Below are 19,376 nucleotides of genomic sequence, written 5' to 3'. Positions count from 1 at the left end.
ATCCAGAGCCGGCCCTCCGTTCTCCTCTCCTGGATGTCAGGACTCCAGGACTCCCACCTGCAGCCCCCTGGGAGCTGGGCCTTTGGTCTCAGACTAAGAGTCCCACCTTTGGCCTCCATGGTTCTCAGGCCTGTATACTTAGACTGAGACACTGCTCTGGTTGCCCAGCGCACAGACTGCCTGAATTGGGACTCTGGGATCAAGCAAGTGGATTCTCCTAATGACTTCTGGTCTCTCTCACCCTCTACACACACACACACCCCAAGAACCCACACATTACACATTACACAGACAACACACATACACCACACACTAAAACATACTACCTCCAGAAGGCTTGCTGAGTCACTCTCCCTCTCTCCCTCCCAACTGTCCATGCCCTGCTCCAAGTCCCCAACAAATCCCACCACCCACCCCCAAGCCTGGCTCAGACACCTCTTAACTGATCTCCCATTTCCATGTTCACATGCTTCACCACACCCTCCTGGGCCACACACCTTCCTCTGTATTCAGTGCTGGTTTCCTGTTGCACTTAGAATAAAATTAAAATATCTTACACCAGTCAGTAAGGACAGGCATCTGCCTGCCTCCCTCCCCCACCCCCCACTTACCTTCACCCTGATCTTATCTCAGTTCCCAGCAGGCTCTCCTCCACCCTTCTCATCACCTTTGCACAGTGCTTCCACTCTCACCCAGACACCACCTCTGCAAAGGGTTCCCAGCCTCCCTACCTGGAATAGGCCTCCTCCTCGTGTTATTCTCCATCTCAACTTCTTTTTGGATTTCTCCACAGCCGTATTGTCATCTATTTTATTCATGTACTGCCTCCCACTTTTCACCACCAAATGAGTCTTTATACCGAAAACTGACTCCACAGCAATTCTGCTCCTCAAGCTACTCTGATGCAAGGCACAAAGCCTGGTGCACAGGAAGATCCTGAATATTCACTGGGAGAAAAAACAGAAGCAAAAAAAAGTGCTGGGCTTCTAAAACAAGCAGGTACTGAATGTTATATTTGCTAAATTTACACCAAAAATAATACAAATAAAAGCAAAAGACTAACAATATTTTTAAGAAAGAAAGTTTAATCAAAAATACTTTTCAGATTCCAAAAAAAAATAGCTAAGACAAAATGGGAAAGAAATTCCTAATTAATAAGGTGGTCTTCATGGACTGTTTGGGGAATGACAGATGGCTGACCACTAGGTCACAATGATCTCAGGTAAGGGTCGAGCGTGTGGCTCCTTTCCCAGGACAAGGATTATGGATTCTGTTCATTCCAGCCGAAGGCTTCAATTTTCACTACCACAACAACCATGGCTCAACAGACCATGACTTTCACTTGATGTGAGACATGGGAAACAGAATCACCAAGATATTTCCTAGTGTGGTAGTGGGACAAAATCTGCACTCAACCAAATCAAGTTACTAGTTAAGAGGGTTTAAAAATATCACGTTCATAACCACCTAAAAGAGCATTCTACAGCAACAAAATTTCACCCCAAAGTGTATGTATGAGGAACTCCAGATTTACTTCACCTTTTCCTTTCAAATCTAACAATGTTAGATTAAATCTATCATTCCATCACACCCGAATTTTGCTGGATGTGGATTCTGCCATGAGCATGTTCCTAATGCAGGGGTGGACAACATCTAGAGGGTGAGACCACGCACCTTTGCAAGCTGTGTAGCAGGGCACATTCTGGTCTAACAAGGCTCTATACCTATTACTGAATAGAAGAGGAAGGTGACAGAATCAGTCTTTACAGTTGAAAATAATTTCCAGGGAAAAAAAGATCAACATCTCCATCATGGACAGTTTTATAGCCAGCAAACACATAGGGTTCAAGGTCATCCTGGAGCTCCAAGGGGGCAGGTACAGAGGTGAGCAAAGTCTGCCAGGGAAAACACATGGTGGCCTTGACCAGGGCAGTGGAGGTGGAGACATGGGAAAAGACAAGACAGGATGCATAGACTAGGAATGGAAGGGGCAGGAGAGGAGCAAACACGGCCTCTCAGTTTTTAACTGGGGCAACTTGAAAGGTAATGGGTGGCTTTTCAGAGAAACGGGGGATGGTGGAGAGGAGTTGGTGGAGAGGCAGACATGTTCTGCAACTGTCAGATACGTGAGTGCTGGTGTCAATGGACACAGAGGAGAGAAGCCACAGGCTTCTGAATTCCAGCAAGAGCAACAAATAGGATTACCTCGAGAGCGTGCACAGATCCGCCTTTTAGAATTTTAAATGGCTTGCCAGGCGGTTCTCACATTCCCAGTTAAGAACCGCTGCATTAAACTAAATACAGAAAGTGAGATTTGCTAAGAGAGGGGGTGTATTTCCAGCAGGGGTGTCATCGTTACTGCAGTAGTCCCAGTCAGCCAACCACTGCTCAACACACACAGAAAAATTCTGCTGTTCAGTCAGACCCGGGCACTTAACAAGAAGGCTCTCTGGTCTGACACCATGACAAGGAGCTCATAATTGTTCATTCCAACCCTTGAGATGCATCATGTTGAGACCAGAAAGCAAAGGAGTATGAACTAGGGCTGTGGCTATAATTTTGTAGGCACCTCTTCCTCTCCATCAACAAGCCACAAACCACAGGAACAAATGATCTCCAAAAGGTGTTTTCTAGTCCTGCAGTTTCACATGCCTTGGTATTCTGCTAAGGTATTGTCTTTGTGCAGTCACTGGTCACTAGCTTGGTGAGTACAAACAATACTTAATTACATAATATGTTACCAAAACTCAAGAGTGAGATACATTTTGGCTGGGAACTCATCAAGTATGACTGAGGGGAAGAGGTGAGACTCTAAGCACAGCATCCCTTACCCTGGCAGGGTACTCAAGGGACTTGTGACTGTGCCTGGGCAACCACTCAGCAGCTACCAGAACTAGAGAGGATCCCAGCCCGACCTGGAACAAGAGCAAGCCATCTCTACTCCAGGATAGGACTCCACGTGCTGGTATTTCCTGTGGGCTCCATTTCCTTCCTGGGGGTTTCCAGATGCCTGCTCAGATTAGAACCAAATGGCCCTTACCTGAACCAGCCCAAGGATACATGGAAACCACCTCCTGTTGAAGCCACCTTGCAGGCACCAAGCTATTGTACAAGGTGAAATTCTTCCAAATGGATACGCTTTCAACAACTGTTAGTGGGAGAGGGTTTTTAAGTAGGGCAAAGGGTTTGGATTATAAAATATTTTAATAAAATGCAGTTTTATTACTCACAAATCCATTTAGTAACTGCAACTAAGCAGCACTAAGCAAATTAACTGTTGACTAATGGAATTCTTTCTTTAATTCGGCACTTCCCAAACTGTTCTACAGAACACTCTTTTTTTATAGAAATATTTTTAAGTCACCGTGATTTTTCTTTTAAAACTTATTGCTAATATTTGTATTCATATATGTAGCACTGTGAGATAACAGTGCATCTCACCCAAGAAGCCGCATGAATAATCCCCAGGGGCCCAGTGTTCTATCCTCACATCCATGACTGCTGGTCTCTGTCCTGTGCTTTCTGACATATGCCTGTCATTGTACACAGGGTCATTATGCACCATCCAGTTACACTCCCAAAGCTCCTTCCCCTTGGGGTAATGGCATATATAGTACCTTAGGATCTGCTGACAAAAAGTCCTGTCAACACATTCAATTTCAGTGTAAAAAGAGACTTAGTAATGGAAAAAAACCAGTCAACCTAAACAGTGTTAAACTATGAAAATCAATGCAACTGACATGTCTGAGGTCATGTTTCATACAGAAACAGTTTGGGGAGCCCCTGTAGGCAGGGCTGTTTTAAGTAATCAGACCCCTTTCTATCTCATTTACTCTCATCGTTTTCTGAAGCAGTCCTTTAATTCACTACAAGCAGGAGACAGCTTTTCCACAAGACCCCATCTCAGTTGCTCTAAATTCTCAATTTCCTCACTACTTCATACAAGCACCAAAGATTTTAATGCTTTACAATTTTTTCTTACCACCTTTCTCAAAAAAAAAAAAAAAAAAAAAAAAAGCATCTGAACCCTGGTCTACAAGGGCATGGTGGAATATAGTAAATACCAAAGAAGCAACAAATCCAATAGAATACAATAACAGACTTCTGGGTATCTTTTTTTCTTAAAATTTATTCATTTTATTTAAAAGGTAGAGTTACTGGGGTGGGGTTTGGGAGCAGAACAGACAGATCTTTTATCTGCTCTTGCACTCTACAAAGGGCCACAACAGCTGTGACTGGGCCAGGCCAAAGCCAGGAGCACAGAACTCCATCCTGGTCTCCCATGTGAGTGGCAGGGGAGCCCAAGTTCTTGGGCCATCTGCTGCTGCTTTCCTGGGCACATCTGCAGGAAGCTGGATCGGATGTGGAACAGCCATGACTCGAATCAATGACCCAATAATGAAATTCTGGCATCTTAAGCACTGGTTTAACCCACAATGCTGGCCCCTAAATATCATATCATCAGCTATCAAAGATGAGTTAAGGACAGATTCCCTGGGTTGCTTACAAATTTTATTCTTAAAAACAATTACCAGTTGAATCTTCTACCTGAAAGTCACAAGAACTACTGTGCATCTTGAGTGTGGTAATCATTGTCTCCACAAATTTACAAGAAGTAGCTCAGGACCAAGGACAGATTTTACTTCTTTAGTTCGCAGAGTTGACCCTCAAACAACCAGAGGGGCTGTTTCTCACTATACACAAGATGCACGCTGGGGATATTCTCAGAAATTGGTCTGACCTTCACAAGAACCAGGAGCTTACAAGCCAGTCTTTTGATCCCTAACAAATCAATCACTCTCTCCCTCACCCCAGTTCCACCAACTCTCTTCCCATCTTCCGCCTCCCACTCCATATACAAAAACACAGAGAATAATCTATTTTTTATCTTATAACCTAGAAAAAATTCTTTAGTCTCATAATTTGTGCCAAAAATGAAAAGGGTCCTTTTACATCTCCTACTGAAATGCTTCTTTGAAACCCTTCCTTATGATAATCTTATCTTTTCTCAAAGATGCTGCTCTATGAGCCAGTTTCTGACAATTTGAATACAAGCTGCTTTATTTCATTAACATCTGCTGCACAATAATCTTCATGTAAGAAGCAGGGCTCTTGGCTACAAGAAATGCACTTGGCTTTCTGCTGTTTTCTCACCAAGCACAATCCCAGGGTGAGTTCATTCTGCCTCCACTCTGCTGATGACCACCAGGATGGCCTGCCCCGTCCCACTGTCCCCCACCCCACCCCTACTCCCCAATCCCTCACTCCAATGCACTGGATTGTTTCCACTAAGGCCCACCACATAGTAAGTGAAGCTGAGCATGATTTCCCAAAGCAGCTTACATCTCACTCCACCTCCTTCTGTAAAAGGTACAACCAGTCTCCAATCTCCAACATCCCAAAGGAAAAAGGTGGGAGAAAGTTTTGACTCAAGCCACCCAGCATTACCCTTTATCAAATCTGTTAGAAAGCCCTGGTGCTTCTCCTTCCAAAATGTCTCAATTGTAGCCAATTCATTGCTGGTACAGGGATTCACTGCCTTCTGTCTGCCTTACCTCAAACAGATTCCCAGCTGCCTTCCTGCTTCTGAGTCTTCCTACACACTCTACCAGAATAATCTAGGCTGAATATTCTCTTAGCTCCATTCCAGGCCTAAAATTTTCTACAAAATTTATTCCCTAACACTGCTTTTCTCAAGCATTCTGAGTGGTTCATTACCATCCAACTCATAATTCTTCAGTCTGACTCCCAGGGTGATTCACAGTCTAATCCCAAACTACCAACCATGTTTTCCCAACTACTCTTGACAAGCACCAAACACTGATTCTAAATGAAGCCAATTTCCCACCTGTTCAGGTGCCAGGCTCTTGTGGGACGCCAAGCCTTCAAAGCTCTGTACTGCACCTGAGCAATGTACTTTCTCCCTCTGGGTTTCACCCATTAGGAAAAGCTTAGTTTCTTGCCCCTCTCCTTTGGTTAATTTGAGCTAGGTCATCATCAGAACTTAGCTCTGCTTCTGAACTTCCTTCTAAATATATAAAGGATATAAAACAAGATCAGAGATTCTTGTTTTATGCTTAGCTCCTTTATCCCCAGAACCTAGAATAGTACCTGGGATGTCAAAGGTACTCTACCCATCTCTTTAACAGTAACACCTAGCATTTATTGAGCACTTACATTGTACCAGGCACCATCTAACCTCTTTAACTCTTTTATGAATAAATAGCACTTAACTATTTCCAATTATTCCACCAAAGGTAGCTGGGTTTCCAAAATAACTAAGAAGCTCTTTCAAGGCAAGTAACATATCCAGTATGTCTACCATAATTTCTGTAATACTACACAGTAAGTTCTCAAGCACATGATGGGTACAGAATATAGCACAAAGGCCATTCTTACAAGGTCAGGATGCAAATCCAACAGATGTTATGACTGGGCAAATGGATAAGGTCTAGTTTACATGGCTCAGTGCTCTTACCTAAAAAAAGCAAGGACTAAACTAACTGGGCTTGAAGGGCCCACCACACTCTAAAATTCTATGTCTAACTTTTTTTAATTTTGAAAAAGCAGAGCTAGAGAGAGAGAGAGAGAGAGAAGAGAGAGAGCAGAGAGAGAAGAGAGAAAGAGAGATCTTCCATCCACTGGGTCATTCCGCAAATGACCCCAACAGCCAGAGCTGGTCTGGCCCAAAGCCAGGAGCCAGGAGCTTCTTCCAGGTCTCCCATGTAAGTGCAGTGGCCCTAGTATTTGGGCCACCCTTATCTGCTTTCCCAGGTGCATTAGCAGGGAACTGGATCATAAGTGGAGCAGCCAGTGGCTTTATCTGCTACACCATAATACTGACCCCTATGTCTAACTTTTTCATAGGCTTCTGTGGAACTTTTCTGGAATGGTGGTGACTGTTAAAAAATAACTACTAAAAATAACCTTCTAAAAATGCAAACTGGGGAATTTTTTTATGTAGAAAATGCTTCTGAGAATGATTCACATTCTCAAGCCTCCATCCTCTAATATTCCACAGGTAAAAATGTCACCTCCAAAGCCAGATTGCACACAGAGGGGAACTACTTCAGGCCCCTAGATGCTCACCCTGCAGGGACAGGTTTCCCATCACAAAGCAAACAAAACACTATCAGCACTGGAAGAAACACAGTAACTGGAGTAAATACTAACTGTGGACAACACCAAAAAAAGGGGAGGGGGAAGGCTTTCAACCCTGAGAAACACAAAGGACTACAATATTGATGCATGCTGAGTTGTCAAACTATTTTTAAAATAATGAGATTCAATAGATAGGATTCAATAACTTCCATTTCCTCTGTCAGTAAGAAAAAGGGAAAGGATTAGAAATAGACAGGAAAAACAAAAAGCTATATGAGGATGTCATGGTCCAGATGTGAAAAAACTGAAAGACAGCATAATTCTCAGCAGCTGGAACAGAAGATAAGAGAATTCACTTGCTCTGATGTTTAGAACATTTCCCTGAGTAGCACAGGTTTAACAATCCAAGATTAACCTTCCTGCTCTCTGAGGCCAAACTTGATATGCAATGAATAATATTCACATTATTATGAAGGTCAAGATAATGTTAACTGGTTTTATTTTTTTATTTTTAATTGACAAAAACTATACATTTATCATGTACATGTTGTTTTGAAATACACAGACTCCAGACATCGTGGAACAGCTCAGTGAAGCTAATTAATTACTAATTACTCGGCTGGCACTGTGGCTCACTGGGCCCATACTCCGGGCTGGGGAGCTGGATTCTGTCCCGGTTGTTCCTCTTCCAGTCCAGCTCTCTGCTGTGGCCTGGGAAGGCAGTGGAGGATGGCCCAAGTGCTTGGGCCCTGCACCCCCATGGGAGACCAGGAGGAAGCACCTGGCTCCTGGCTTCGGCGCCGGCCATAGCAGCCATTTGTGGGGGTGAACCAACGGAGGGAAGACCTTTCTCTCTGTCTCTCTCTCACTGTCTAACTCTGCCTGTAAAAAAAAAAAAAAAATTACTAATTACTCATACTTACCATTATTTGTGGTGAGATCCCTACAATACATATTATTATACAGTCCAGGTTATACAAACAGAGCTCTTGAACTCATTCCTTCTAACTGGACTCCTGTATCCTTTGTTTACTGGTTGTAAATTTTTGGAAAGTTACAGCACATTAAGCACCCAATGAAATGCAGAAGATAGAAAAGGTTTGGGGAGGGGCCAGCACTGTGGTGGTCCAGCAGGTAAAGCTGCCACTTATGACACTGTCAACCCATATGGACGACAGGTCAAGTCCTGGCTGCTCTTCTTCAGATCCAGCTCCCTGCCAACGTGCCTGAGAAAGCAGCAAAAATTGGCTCAAGTGCTGGGGCACCTGCACCCAGGTAGAAGACCTGGAAGAAGCTCCTGACTCCCAGCTTTGGATCGGATCGGCCCAGCTCAGGCCAATGCAGCCATCTAGAGAGTGAACCAGCAGATGGAAAATATCCCTCTCTCTAACTCTGCCTTTGAAATAAATAAATATTTTTAAAAGGGCAGGGGGAGGTGATGTAAAAGAATGGATTAACACCTTGGCTTGAAGCAATGGCATCCCATATGGACGCTGGGTCAAGACCTGGCTGCTCCACTTCCAATCCAGCTCTCTGCTATGGCCTGGGAAAGCAGTAGAAGATGGCCCGCTTCCTTGGGCCCCTGCATCTGCGTTCGAGACCCAGAAGAATCGTGGCTCCTGGCTTTGGACTGGCACAGTTCCGGCCACTGTTGCCGACTGGGGAGTGAACCATCAGAAGAAAGACCCCTCTCTCTCTCTCTGCCTCTCCTCTCTGTGTAACTCTGACTTTCAAATAAATAAATAAATCTTTAAAAAAAAAAAAAAAAAAAAAAAAAAAAAAAAAAACAGATGGCCCAGAGAGGGTGGAAATGAGAAGATGGAACAAAGGGAATACAAGATCAACTGCCAACTCTCTCATCTGATATAGTGTGTGGAAGGAGGGGGACTCAAGACCTTAACCTCTCAAGTTCATAGATCAAGAAAATAAAACTGTTAAATGTAAGAGTGGGAATAAGAGAGGGAAGAGATGTGCAATTCGGGACATGCTCAAGCTGACTTACCTCAAACGGTAGAGTTAGAAACATACCAGGGGATTCCAATTCAATCCCATCAAGGTGGCATGTACCAATGCCATCTCACTAATCCCAGTGATCAATTTCTGTTCAAATTGATCATGATAGGACTAAGAACCAAAGGGATCACACAAACAAGAATAGTGTCTGCAAATACTAGCTGATAGAATAAAAAAGGGAGAGAATGATCCAACATGGGAAGTGAGATACACAGCAGACCCATAGAATGTCAGATGTCCTAAACAGCACTCTGGCCTCAGAATCAGCCCTTAAGGCATGCGGATCCGGCTGAAAAGCCCATGAGAGTTATTTCAGGCATGGAAAGCCAAGACACTCTGGGGAAAAAAAAAAACCTAAATGAAAGATCTCTGCGAGTGAGATCCCAGTGGAAAGAATGGGTCATCAAAGAAGGAGGTACCTTTCTCTGAAGGGAGGAGAGAACTTCCACTTTGACCATGGCCTTGTCTAAATATGATCAGAGTCAGTGAACTCAGGGGGCTTCCATAGCCTTGGCAGCTCATGACAAGAGCCTAGGGTGATTACTGATGCCGTAAACAAGAGTGTCAATTTGTTAAGTCAACAACAGGAGTCACTGTGCACTTACTCCTCATGTAGGATCTTTGTCTTTAGTGTGCTGTACATTGAGATTTAATGCTATAACTAGTACTCAAACAGTAATTTTCACTTTATGTTTCTGTGTGGGAGCAAACTGTTGAAATCTTTACTCAATGTATACTAAACTGATCTTCTGTATATAAATTGAAACGAAAATGAATCTTGATGTGAATGGAAGGGGAGAGGGAGTGGGAAAGGGGAGGGTTGCGGGTGGGAGGGACGTTATGGGGGGGAAGCCATTGTAATCCATAAGCTGTACTTTGGAAATTTATATTCATTAAATAAAAGTTTGAAAGCAAAAAAAAAAGAAAAGAAAAGTGATTACATCACTAAAACTTATCAATGTATATCAAACAGGAGTTAAACGCAAAACTTTTAATAAATTATAATAAGAAGGTCCTGAATTAAAATCCTCATCTGTTGTAACTGAACACAATTTTGGAGCAAAATCAAAACAGAGACACAAACATATATTTAAGGTTACATACAGAACCACTCATGGAACACCTATATCCCACACAGAAGCAGTGCCTAGGTTCAAGTTCTACCTGTGCTTCTGACTCCAGCTAATAGTACCAATGTATACCCTAGGTGGTGGCAGTGATGGCTCAAACAGTTGAGTCGACATGGAAGACCCAGACCGAGTTCCCATCTCAGGGCTGTGGCCATCCCAGCCCTGCTACTGGGGACATTTAGGGAATTAATCAGCAGATGGAAGATATCTCACCCGCCTCCCAATTCTGTCTATGGCTGCCTCTTTTGCCTTTCAAATAAATAAATATTTTAATCCTTGGAAAACGGAATTTAAAAACAAGTTTTTTTGTGAATGTGATTTTGAAAGGCAAAATCATCAACAAAGTCCTCAACTCTCCAAACTCCTAAATCAGGACACTAAAGTTTAATGGAAAGAGAAAAGGTTGGGGTTAGATTTGGGGTCTAAAAACTATTCCAGAGGCGCCTATCTGCAAAGGAAGCCAGTGGAAAGTCCATTCATACAAGAAAACTGCAGCAAAGCAGACATTTAAAAATGGGGGGGGGGGGGGGAGGTGTTAAAATCTCTGCTTAACACTAACAGTAAATACTGATGAGCTGTGTTACACTCACTTTTTTTGGTCAAAATAAGTCTACCGCAATTTAAAAATGACACTAGAACTCTGAAGATACAAAGGGGAAGAAAGTGACACATCATTTTGAAGAATGAAGAAAAGGATGAAAGCTAGCAGGGCTCAATTCTTCTCTGAGAAGCAGAAAGGCAGCCTGGGCCCATGCTGAGCGCCTGATGGTTCTTGGCCTCCAAGCAGAGCAACTGTAGGGCCCCAGAGTCCTGCCATGGCTTATGCAGACACCACCACTGTGTGATCTCTCCTCTACCATGCTCGCTCACACAGTCAGATTAGGCTCGGAATTCGGGTCACCTGTGAATTTACAGCAGCTCCAAAAAATTATAAAGTCCTGGTTTTCAGTGCTCAAGTTACAGATCAATTTTGCATGGTTCACGGTCCAGAACCTTCACTCCCAGGGCAGTCCTAGAAGGAGAAAGCTTCAGGTGATAGAAGGGAAACAAATTAAACAAGTCAAGCAAGTCCATGTGCAGCATAAAGTTCCCCAAGGACACTTGGAAACCCACGAAGCATGGAGACAACACCAGGTTGGAACCACACATAAAAACACAGGCTTCACAACCACACTTATTTAGTAAGCAGTTGATGAGAAGTGTGTGTTTTTGTTTTTTTTTTAAAGATTTATTTGAAAGTCAGGGTTACACAGAAAGAGAGGCAGAGATGAAGGAGAGGGAGGTCTTCCATCTGCTGGTTCACTCCCCAGCTGGCTGCAATAGCTGGAGCTGCGCCAATCCGAAGCCAGGAGCCAAGATTCCTCTTGGTCTCCCACGCGGGTGCAGGGGCCCAAGGAACTGGGCCATCTTTCACTGCTTTCCCAGGCCATAACAGAGAACTGGAACTGGAACCAGCATCCACATGGGATGCCAGCGCACTGCAGGTGGCAGCTTTACCAGCTATGTCACAGCGCCGGCCCTGTGTGTTTCTTTAATTAACCCACCTTTGCTTCAACAGATCTAATCATATAGTTCACGTCCAATGTTGATGAGAGAAATACAGCTGAAAGCAAGGACTTGAAAACTTCTATTGAAAAGGTCTAGATAGCAAATATTTGGGGTGGGGAGGAATTGTGGGCCAGTTTCTATCCCAACTATTCAACTGCCATTGTAGTGTGAGTGCCACCAGAGACCATGCATAGGCCAATGATTGTGGATATTTTAAACATTATTTAACCATTTGAAAAATGTAAAGACCACTCCAAGCTCCTTGCCTTATGAAAACAGCAGGCCAATTTGGCTAACAGCTGACGTAGGCAGAGCTCAAGACCAGAGGCCTTTGGGACAGAAAAAAAAAAAAAAAAACGGAGACATTTCCCAGGACTTTTTTTCTTATCCCCACTTCGTCCTTGTTTCTCACAAAATGCTGTTTAGAGGACAAAATGACAAGAACAGGAGGGGAGTCTCTAGTCACGTCATTTTCTGGTTTCTCTCCTGTTTTTTCCCATTTCAAGAAGGCATACAAAATGCAATTAACACAATCATCAGAATTAACAGAGGAAGCAAAGCGATACACTTGTGAAAAGTAAACAGTCTGCCAGAGAAAACTTCAGAATCTCAAAATTATATTTGCATAAGACTTTTATACAACCTTGTTACCAATGAATGTTTCTGATCTCCCTATGCTGAAAGGCAAGGGGTATAAATCAGGACTACTGCCATCCTCCACTTTGCCTTGTAGAGTAAAAAGTGATCTATTTAGTGCCACCTGACTGTAAGCTTCTCTCAGAATAAGTCCAACTGGTAAAGATTTTTTTTAAAAAAATAAGTTCCAACGTAATTTCCATTTTTTTCCTTAACTTGCATATGTACATAATTTACCCTTTTATTTTTTGTAAAAAATTGAAATATAGAATCCTAAATATGTGAACTTTGAGCACCCAGAGAAATAGTGCAGTTCATATAATGCTAGGTTTCCTTTTGAGTGTTAAAACTAAGCCTTTCCGGTCACTCCTTCCTAGAATGCAAAACACTAACCAAGTGCTCTGGGCAGAAACGAGAGGCCTCTGGCTAGACCACAGCCAAAGTGCTTCTCAACAGGGATGGATGGATTTTCCCCCTGGGAATATTCAATGGTGTCTGGAGACAGTTTTGATTGCTACAATTGAGAGAGAGAGAGAGAGAGAGACAGACAGAAAGTGCAGCTGGCATATCCTGGGCAGAACGCAGGGAAGCTGCTGAACATCAACCATGCAGAGGACTTCCACCACTCTGAATGTCCACAGTGAAAAGGCTGTGAAGCTCTGAAACACAGGCTGCGACAGGTACAGTCAGTACCATTTTAAACGGAAGTGTTTAAAGGTCATCTTTTCATTAGAAAATAATATGTTTGATTTTCAAGTTTAATGTTAATATTTACATTACATTTTATGATACAAATACATGTTACATTCAATGTTGCACTTATAATATTAATTTAATAATATTTAACCTAATATTTCTAAATGCACAGCTAAGTTTATTTTGGTGTAGAAAATTGATGAAATCCACCCATGGTTTGTTTTCATAATATGCATTTTCCATGAACATTTGAAAGACTCTTCATATTTACTAGACAGTAGGCACTTGCCTGCAGAAAAGTGCAAATAACAACTTAAATGCATACTCTCAGAAAAGCTATAATATAACTTCGAGAGCCAGAATGCACGCACCAGGCTAATACTGCACCATGCAAGCCCCAGGAGTGAGCTCCTCTACAGGATGATCATCCACGGCTCTGCTCTGAGCGGAAACATGGTTTCTACCTTAAAATAAGCTGCATGGCCTAATAACTCAAACAGAAACTCATGGCAGCTAAAATATTCTGCTTCCTCTCCCAGTCCACCTGCTAACAAAAAGTGGGGGAAAAAAGTACAATTCACTGTTTTCGAGTTCTCCTCCTCCTCCTCCTCCTCCTGAGTTCTACACAAACTTTTATCAAAGCCACTATCAGGAATCTGCTCATCAAGACAGAAGGGGCCAAAAACAGAACCAGGTCTGTACAATCCAGCAAGCTCAGATCATCAGAGTTACTGTCTCTCCTGACATTTTCTTGAAGATTCCTCCACGGAAACAGAGGAACAGGAAAAGCTAAGGCTGCTGGACAGAAAAGGCTAACAAAACACAGGTGATAGCAACAGCCTTAAACTTCTTTTAGGAACCTCTGGTCTCGCCACGTCAGTCTTCCCAAAAGGTCAAGGTTTGAACTGCCATCACAAAAAAAGCAACAGCTGACTCAATAAAAACAATGTGTAACAGACAGCCCAGAGAGCCCCAATGCTAATTAATGAGTAACTCAGAAACCCCCTTCTAATAAATAGGATCCTGAAGTTATCTTGACAAAACCATTTGTTTAGACCCTGATAACAGTGACTGAGACAGCACATTCAGGTCAATTTTTTAACAAAATCACAACTTCAAACCTTCAGACCAGAGGCAGTGCAGAGGGGCTGGAAGTTAGCTTAGGTCTTAGAAGAACACAGTGGACAGGAAGAGTCTCAGGGGACTGCTGACGAAGGGGAAGGGAGAGGGGAGGGGCCCAGCCTCAGGAGGATTTCACTCACTAACTGCTGGATCACCACCATGATCAAAGGTACCTCACTACTTCCCCAAAGTCACAGACCTCAGGCACTACATCCCCCAAAATAAGGCAAACCCCCTTATACAAACCTGGACAAACCCCAGCAACAAGTGCTATTTTTTATTTTTATACAGCGCACTAGAAGGAGAGGAGAGATCTTATTTTTCTTCTGTGTCATTAAGATTTATAGATTTATAAAATCAAGGAAAGAAAGCTGGATTCAAGGTCTCCGTAAGTCAATCTTTATTAACAGCTACTGGACTGAACTCTTAAAAAAAAAAGTGGTAGTGACAAAAAGCTTTTAAGCACATTTTTGAATGTGTATTACATTTCACAATAAACATTAAAAAAAAAGGCATAAAGATTCCCTACCAAAGGCTATCAAATACTTAAAGACATTCTCACTTTCTCACTTAGTAAATGTTATCTGGGTACAAAGACAAAAGTCTGAATCTCACTTTCACATTTTATATCCATCTCAACCACTTCTGTAAAGCTTCGCCAAGTTAATATTAATCCCTATGGCCATGTGCTCACTGGTTAGAGACTGATCACTGGTTACACAAAGTCTGACTCATGAATTCTCCAGATCAAAACGTAAGACAGGAATAAGGCATCTTATTATCCACGCAGTAGAGAGTAAGCCCCTTGTAAAATCTGCTGTGAGAAAGCACCAGGAACGTCAGGGAGACCAGAGTGATGTTTCTCCTTTCCAAAGTCACACACTCTTACAAGTTATCAGAAAGCCATTCCAAGGACAGTAAGCCCCCCAGCCAGCCTCTCACTCACAGTGCAAATTCATCCATTTTTCAGCTGGGATTTATTAACCCTGAAATATACACAGCAGCTAAAACAGACCAAGCCACCTGCTGTCTCTACCCTCTCAGGAATTCCTCCCAGAAACACAGGGTGGGAAAGCTCTGTGACCAGAGGATATTCACAAAGGTGGAAAGGAAAGCTGCTCTGGGATGAGAGAAAGGAGCACCCCGAGCCAGACATCTCCTGCGCCAGAGCGGCCAAGAGGTAGGAAACACAGTCACCAGAAGAGGGGGAGAATAACAAAAGCCCAAAAACAGAACACATATTGTTCTCCCTGTAGGATGGTCTTTAAAAGCATCCTACTTACCACACGGATCTTATCGGTTTCTGAAGGTCCTGTAGCACCCAAAGGACACTACAATGTGTCCAGTTCAGAGAAAGTCCACACCTTTCTAGAGAAATCATTCTACTAGATGTCTAAAAGGACATACACGGGTCTTACAAAAAGTTCATGGAAACTGGAAAAGATTAACAGCTTTGAAATCCATGTTCACAAGAGAGCTCATGGAAAGGAGCGAAGGGCTTGCAGCCCGGAAGTTAAGACCCTCACATCCCACACCAGAGTGCCTGGGTTGGATTCCTGGCTCTGGCTCCTGACTCCAGCTTCCCACCAACCCAGATCCTGGGACGCAGCAGTGATGGTTCCAGTAACCACATGGGAGACCTGGCTTCTGGCGCTGGTCCCAGCCCTACCCTGGCCTGCCACGGCCAGCTCCTGGGGAGCGAACCAGTGGGTAGGAACTCTTGCCCTCTCCTCTCTCTGTCTCTATCCCTATCCCCCTCACCTCGACCCCATCTCTAAAATAATTTTTTTTAAAGTTCATGGATGTGGAAAAATGTGTATTATAAAAAACCATGCATGGGTTTCGATAATTTTTGCCCCAAAATAAACTCTGGAACCAAACACTAACCCAGTAAAGGATACCTTCCTCTTGCGGTGAAAATCCAGTTTAGAAAAGCCGAGAGAAGCCCATCTCCCAAACCTTCTCCCTTAGACAAGGAACAGCACACACACACACACACGCACACACACGGGCTGCTCTCTCTTCCAGTTTCTGTCACTTTCAACAAATCCTTTACACTTTAAGCAGAATGTCAGCCCCTCAATGAGTGCCAGAGATGGATAGTAAGATACTGCAATTAACTTGGCCTAAGCTTTCCCAGTAACTGAATGAGTCACTCACTTCTTTCGAAACAGTACAATGTCAAGGTTGCCAGAGTAGCTGGTACAGATGTTTGCATAAATCACGTTCTAGTGGTCACCAAGCTAGACCCAAAGGACACTGCTCAAGACAACACTTCAAGTAAAGCATTCCCATGCTTAGGGGGTTTTTTTGTTTGTTTTTCTGTAATGAAGAAACTTTTGAAAATGGGGTACTGGGTGACAAAAAATCATAGTAAGTTTAACATCCAAAGTGTACAAGAGAAATAGAAACAAAGCTTAGAACAGGGCACGCTGACCTTTTCTCCAACCTCGTCAACAAGCACTGGACAAACTCTAAGCTCAAGATTTAGAGCCAGCCCATGGGGCTTATTCTGCATCTCCTCTACACATAACCCAAGGGAAGCACAAGCTTTGAGAAATTTTGATACGCCTGTCTGCAACAAGACGTTTAATCCCGCGCACCTGCAAAATGCTTGCAGGGCTCTGTACTGATGACAACATCCATAAGGGGGGTCTTTCTGCACGGCACAGTAATTCAAGTAAAGTTTGCCCTTTAATTTCAACTCAACAAAAGCCATTTATCTTAGCATACCAGACAGAAGCAACGGCAAAAACAAAATTCCAACAGCGACATCCTAGGTTTCTCCACGCCGCCGAAGTCGTGGAGGCGATGAGGCTAGGTTCTGCGGGTTCATTCGTTACAGCACGCTCGGCACAACACCTCCTTTCACTAACAATTCCGAAGCGTACAGGTCATTGGCAAGCAAAGAGAAAGGGGACCCTCCAAAGAGAACCGCGTCCGTCATGCTTATTTTTAGTCACTTTAAATAAGACTTCGGGCGGGTCGTTTTCTCCGCGCGTCGGCCGATCTGACCAGCGGGCGCAGGGCCGAGCGCCCCACAGCTTCTGGCCCGAGTATGACACGCGCTTACCCGCTCGGCTCCCCACGTCTGCTCCGAACGAACCCGATGCAACAGCTCCCCATCCACAATGAAGACACTGAAGTCAGCCGCACAGAACCACATGGAAGAGAGCCGCGGCACGAAATAAACTTTTTTTTTTTTTCTGTCGTAGGAGACCGTGGAGACGGCAAAAAAAAAAAAAAAAAAAAAAAAAAGCCGCCTAGTCCGGGTCCGTTCGATCCGTCTCCACCATGAGACGCGCGCGACTGAACTCCGGGCAGACCACGGGCCACGTACTAGAGACCACCCGCGCCCCTCCGGCAGGTGCCAGCGGCCACCTCGCCCGGCCCGGGCGCGTGTGCGCGATCACGGCCACTTCTCCCGCGCGCGACACTTTTTGTTAACTAGGCGCGCCCGGGAAGCGGAGGTCCCCGGATCGCCGTCACCGCAGGGCGAGCGCCGCGGACCCCCGACCCTTCCCGACCCGGGGATCGGCCCGGCCCCCGCGCTTACCTGGGGAAAGGAGCCCTCGCGCCGCGGGCTTCTGGGGTAGTCTAAGTGACCCCGGTCCAGCATCAGGTAGAGCGAGAAGATCACCACGCAGAAGATCGCGCTGCCGAACACGGTGAACTGGCGGCTTAACTTCATTTTCCTCACTAGAACCCAGGCCACGCTATCGTCTTCACCCGGAGGCGGCCACCGGAGGCTCCCTCGCGGGTGCGGGTCCGGGCCCCACTCCGCACCCCGTCCCCGGCGCCACGGCGCGCCCTCAGCCTTGGCCCCGGCCCGCCGCCCTCCTGGGGCCGGGCGTCGCTCTCCGGACGGGACTCGCCCTTAGTCGGGAAGGGGCCGGCGCAAACTTGATCCGAGCTCGGCGCCAACAGCCGGCAGGGCGCGCGGGGCGCGCGGAGGAGAGGTCGCTGCCCCCGACTTCCTGTCACCGCCACCCCCCGACGGAGTCGGCAGGAAAAGTTTTCTCGACGAGGGCAGGCGCGTCCCCCCCACCCAGAGCAGGCACCGAGCGAGCGGCCCCGGGCCCGCGGAACGGAGCTGGGTGCGAGGAGCCGAGCGGAGAGGAACTGGATGGGGAGGAGCCCGGCCCCACAACTTAGCGCCGGGACAGCCGGGTCCGCCCCCGCGGCACCGCCCCCGCCGCTCGTGGCCGAGCCTCTTCCTGCCGCCTCCGCCGCTGCCGCTGCCGCCGCCGGGCCGGCGTCCACCCCGGGCGCACGGATCCGGCAGGAGTTCCCTAGGAGCGCGAACGCGCGCCGGCCTCGGGCGCCCCCCGCCGCCCCTACCTTCCCGCGCCGCCTCAGGGAGGGCGCCGGGGGCGGGCGGCGGCGGCGGCGGCGGCAGCGGCGCCGGGCGGGAGGAAAAGGAGAGCCCTGAGGCGAGGACCGTCCCCGGAGAGGAGCCCGCTCCAGCTCCAGCTGCAGCTGCGAGCCCCTCCCTCCTTCCCGCCCCGCGAGCGCGGAGATGGCGGCTGCAGCTGCAAAGAGAAGCGCCGCTTCTCCGGCGCCACCCGGCACCTCAGCAGCGCCCGCCACTAGCCGGAGACGGCGGCGGCGGCGCGGCGGCCGCTGGGTCAACGGGCGCCCGCAGCCCCCGAGCGAGCGGCGGCCGGCCCCGCCCTCCCGACGCGCCGGGATGAGGGGGCGGGCCCCCCAGCGCCCAATCAGGGCGCGCCGCCCGCCGGGCCCGCCCCGCGTCCGCCCGCCCTCGGCCCGGCGGCAGGAAGACCTCGGCGGCGGCTGAGCAGTTGAGGCCGGCGGCGCGCGTTGCGGCGAGGTTGCTTCCCCGTGCCGAGGCGCGCGTCTGCTGTCCCGGAGCACCCGGGTAGAGCGCGCCTCGGAAGACGCGGGCTGCGAATTCTGTCCGGATTCCTCTTTTCCTCCCTTGCCTTTTGTGACGTCCCGGTGAAACCTGGGGGAGAGGAGCCTCCCACAGGCCGCTCCCGGCGGGTGTAGACAGAGGAGGGGAATCTGAGAAGTGATGCCTGGGCCGAGGGTCGATGGCGTCGCCCCTCGGCTCCAGAGTCACCCTTAGTTGCTGCGCTGTGGCAATGGATCTGGGCCTCTAGCATAGGT

At 46.4% G+C, this 19,376-nt stretch overlaps 1 protein-coding gene across 4 annotated transcripts in view; it reads right to left on the bottom strand.

Annotated features, from left to right (window-relative positions):
* Positions 1 to 18,847, bottom strand: part of MAN2A1 (mannosidase alpha class 2A member 1) — a 169,822-nt gene extending 150,975 nt beyond the window's left edge. For 3 of the 4 annotated variants that reach the window (XR_011381959.1, XR_007922515.2, XM_051853587.2), the window contains exon 1: positions 17,803 to 18,847. Coding sequence is in view for 2 of the 4 variants with exons in the window: in XM_051853587.2 (XP_051709547.2) it covers positions 17,803 to 17,937 (135 nt within the window). In the remaining 2 variants the exon portion in view is untranslated. Of the gene's footprint in view, positions 1 to 731; positions 948 to 17,802 lie in introns of all 4 variants that reach the window. The other variant, XM_051853589.2, reaches the window with a different exon arrangement.
* Positions 18,848 to 19,376: the final 529 nt, after the last annotated feature.

Source organism: Oryctolagus cuniculus, chromosome 14, assembly GCF_964237555.1.
Source record: "Oryctolagus cuniculus chromosome 14, mOryCun1.1, whole genome shotgun sequence".
Classification (NCBI taxonomy): domain Eukaryota; kingdom Metazoa; phylum Chordata; class Mammalia; order Lagomorpha; family Leporidae; genus Oryctolagus; species Oryctolagus cuniculus.
Note: the sequence above shows the minus strand (reverse complement) of the source record. Positions and strands in the feature narration are given on the sequence as shown.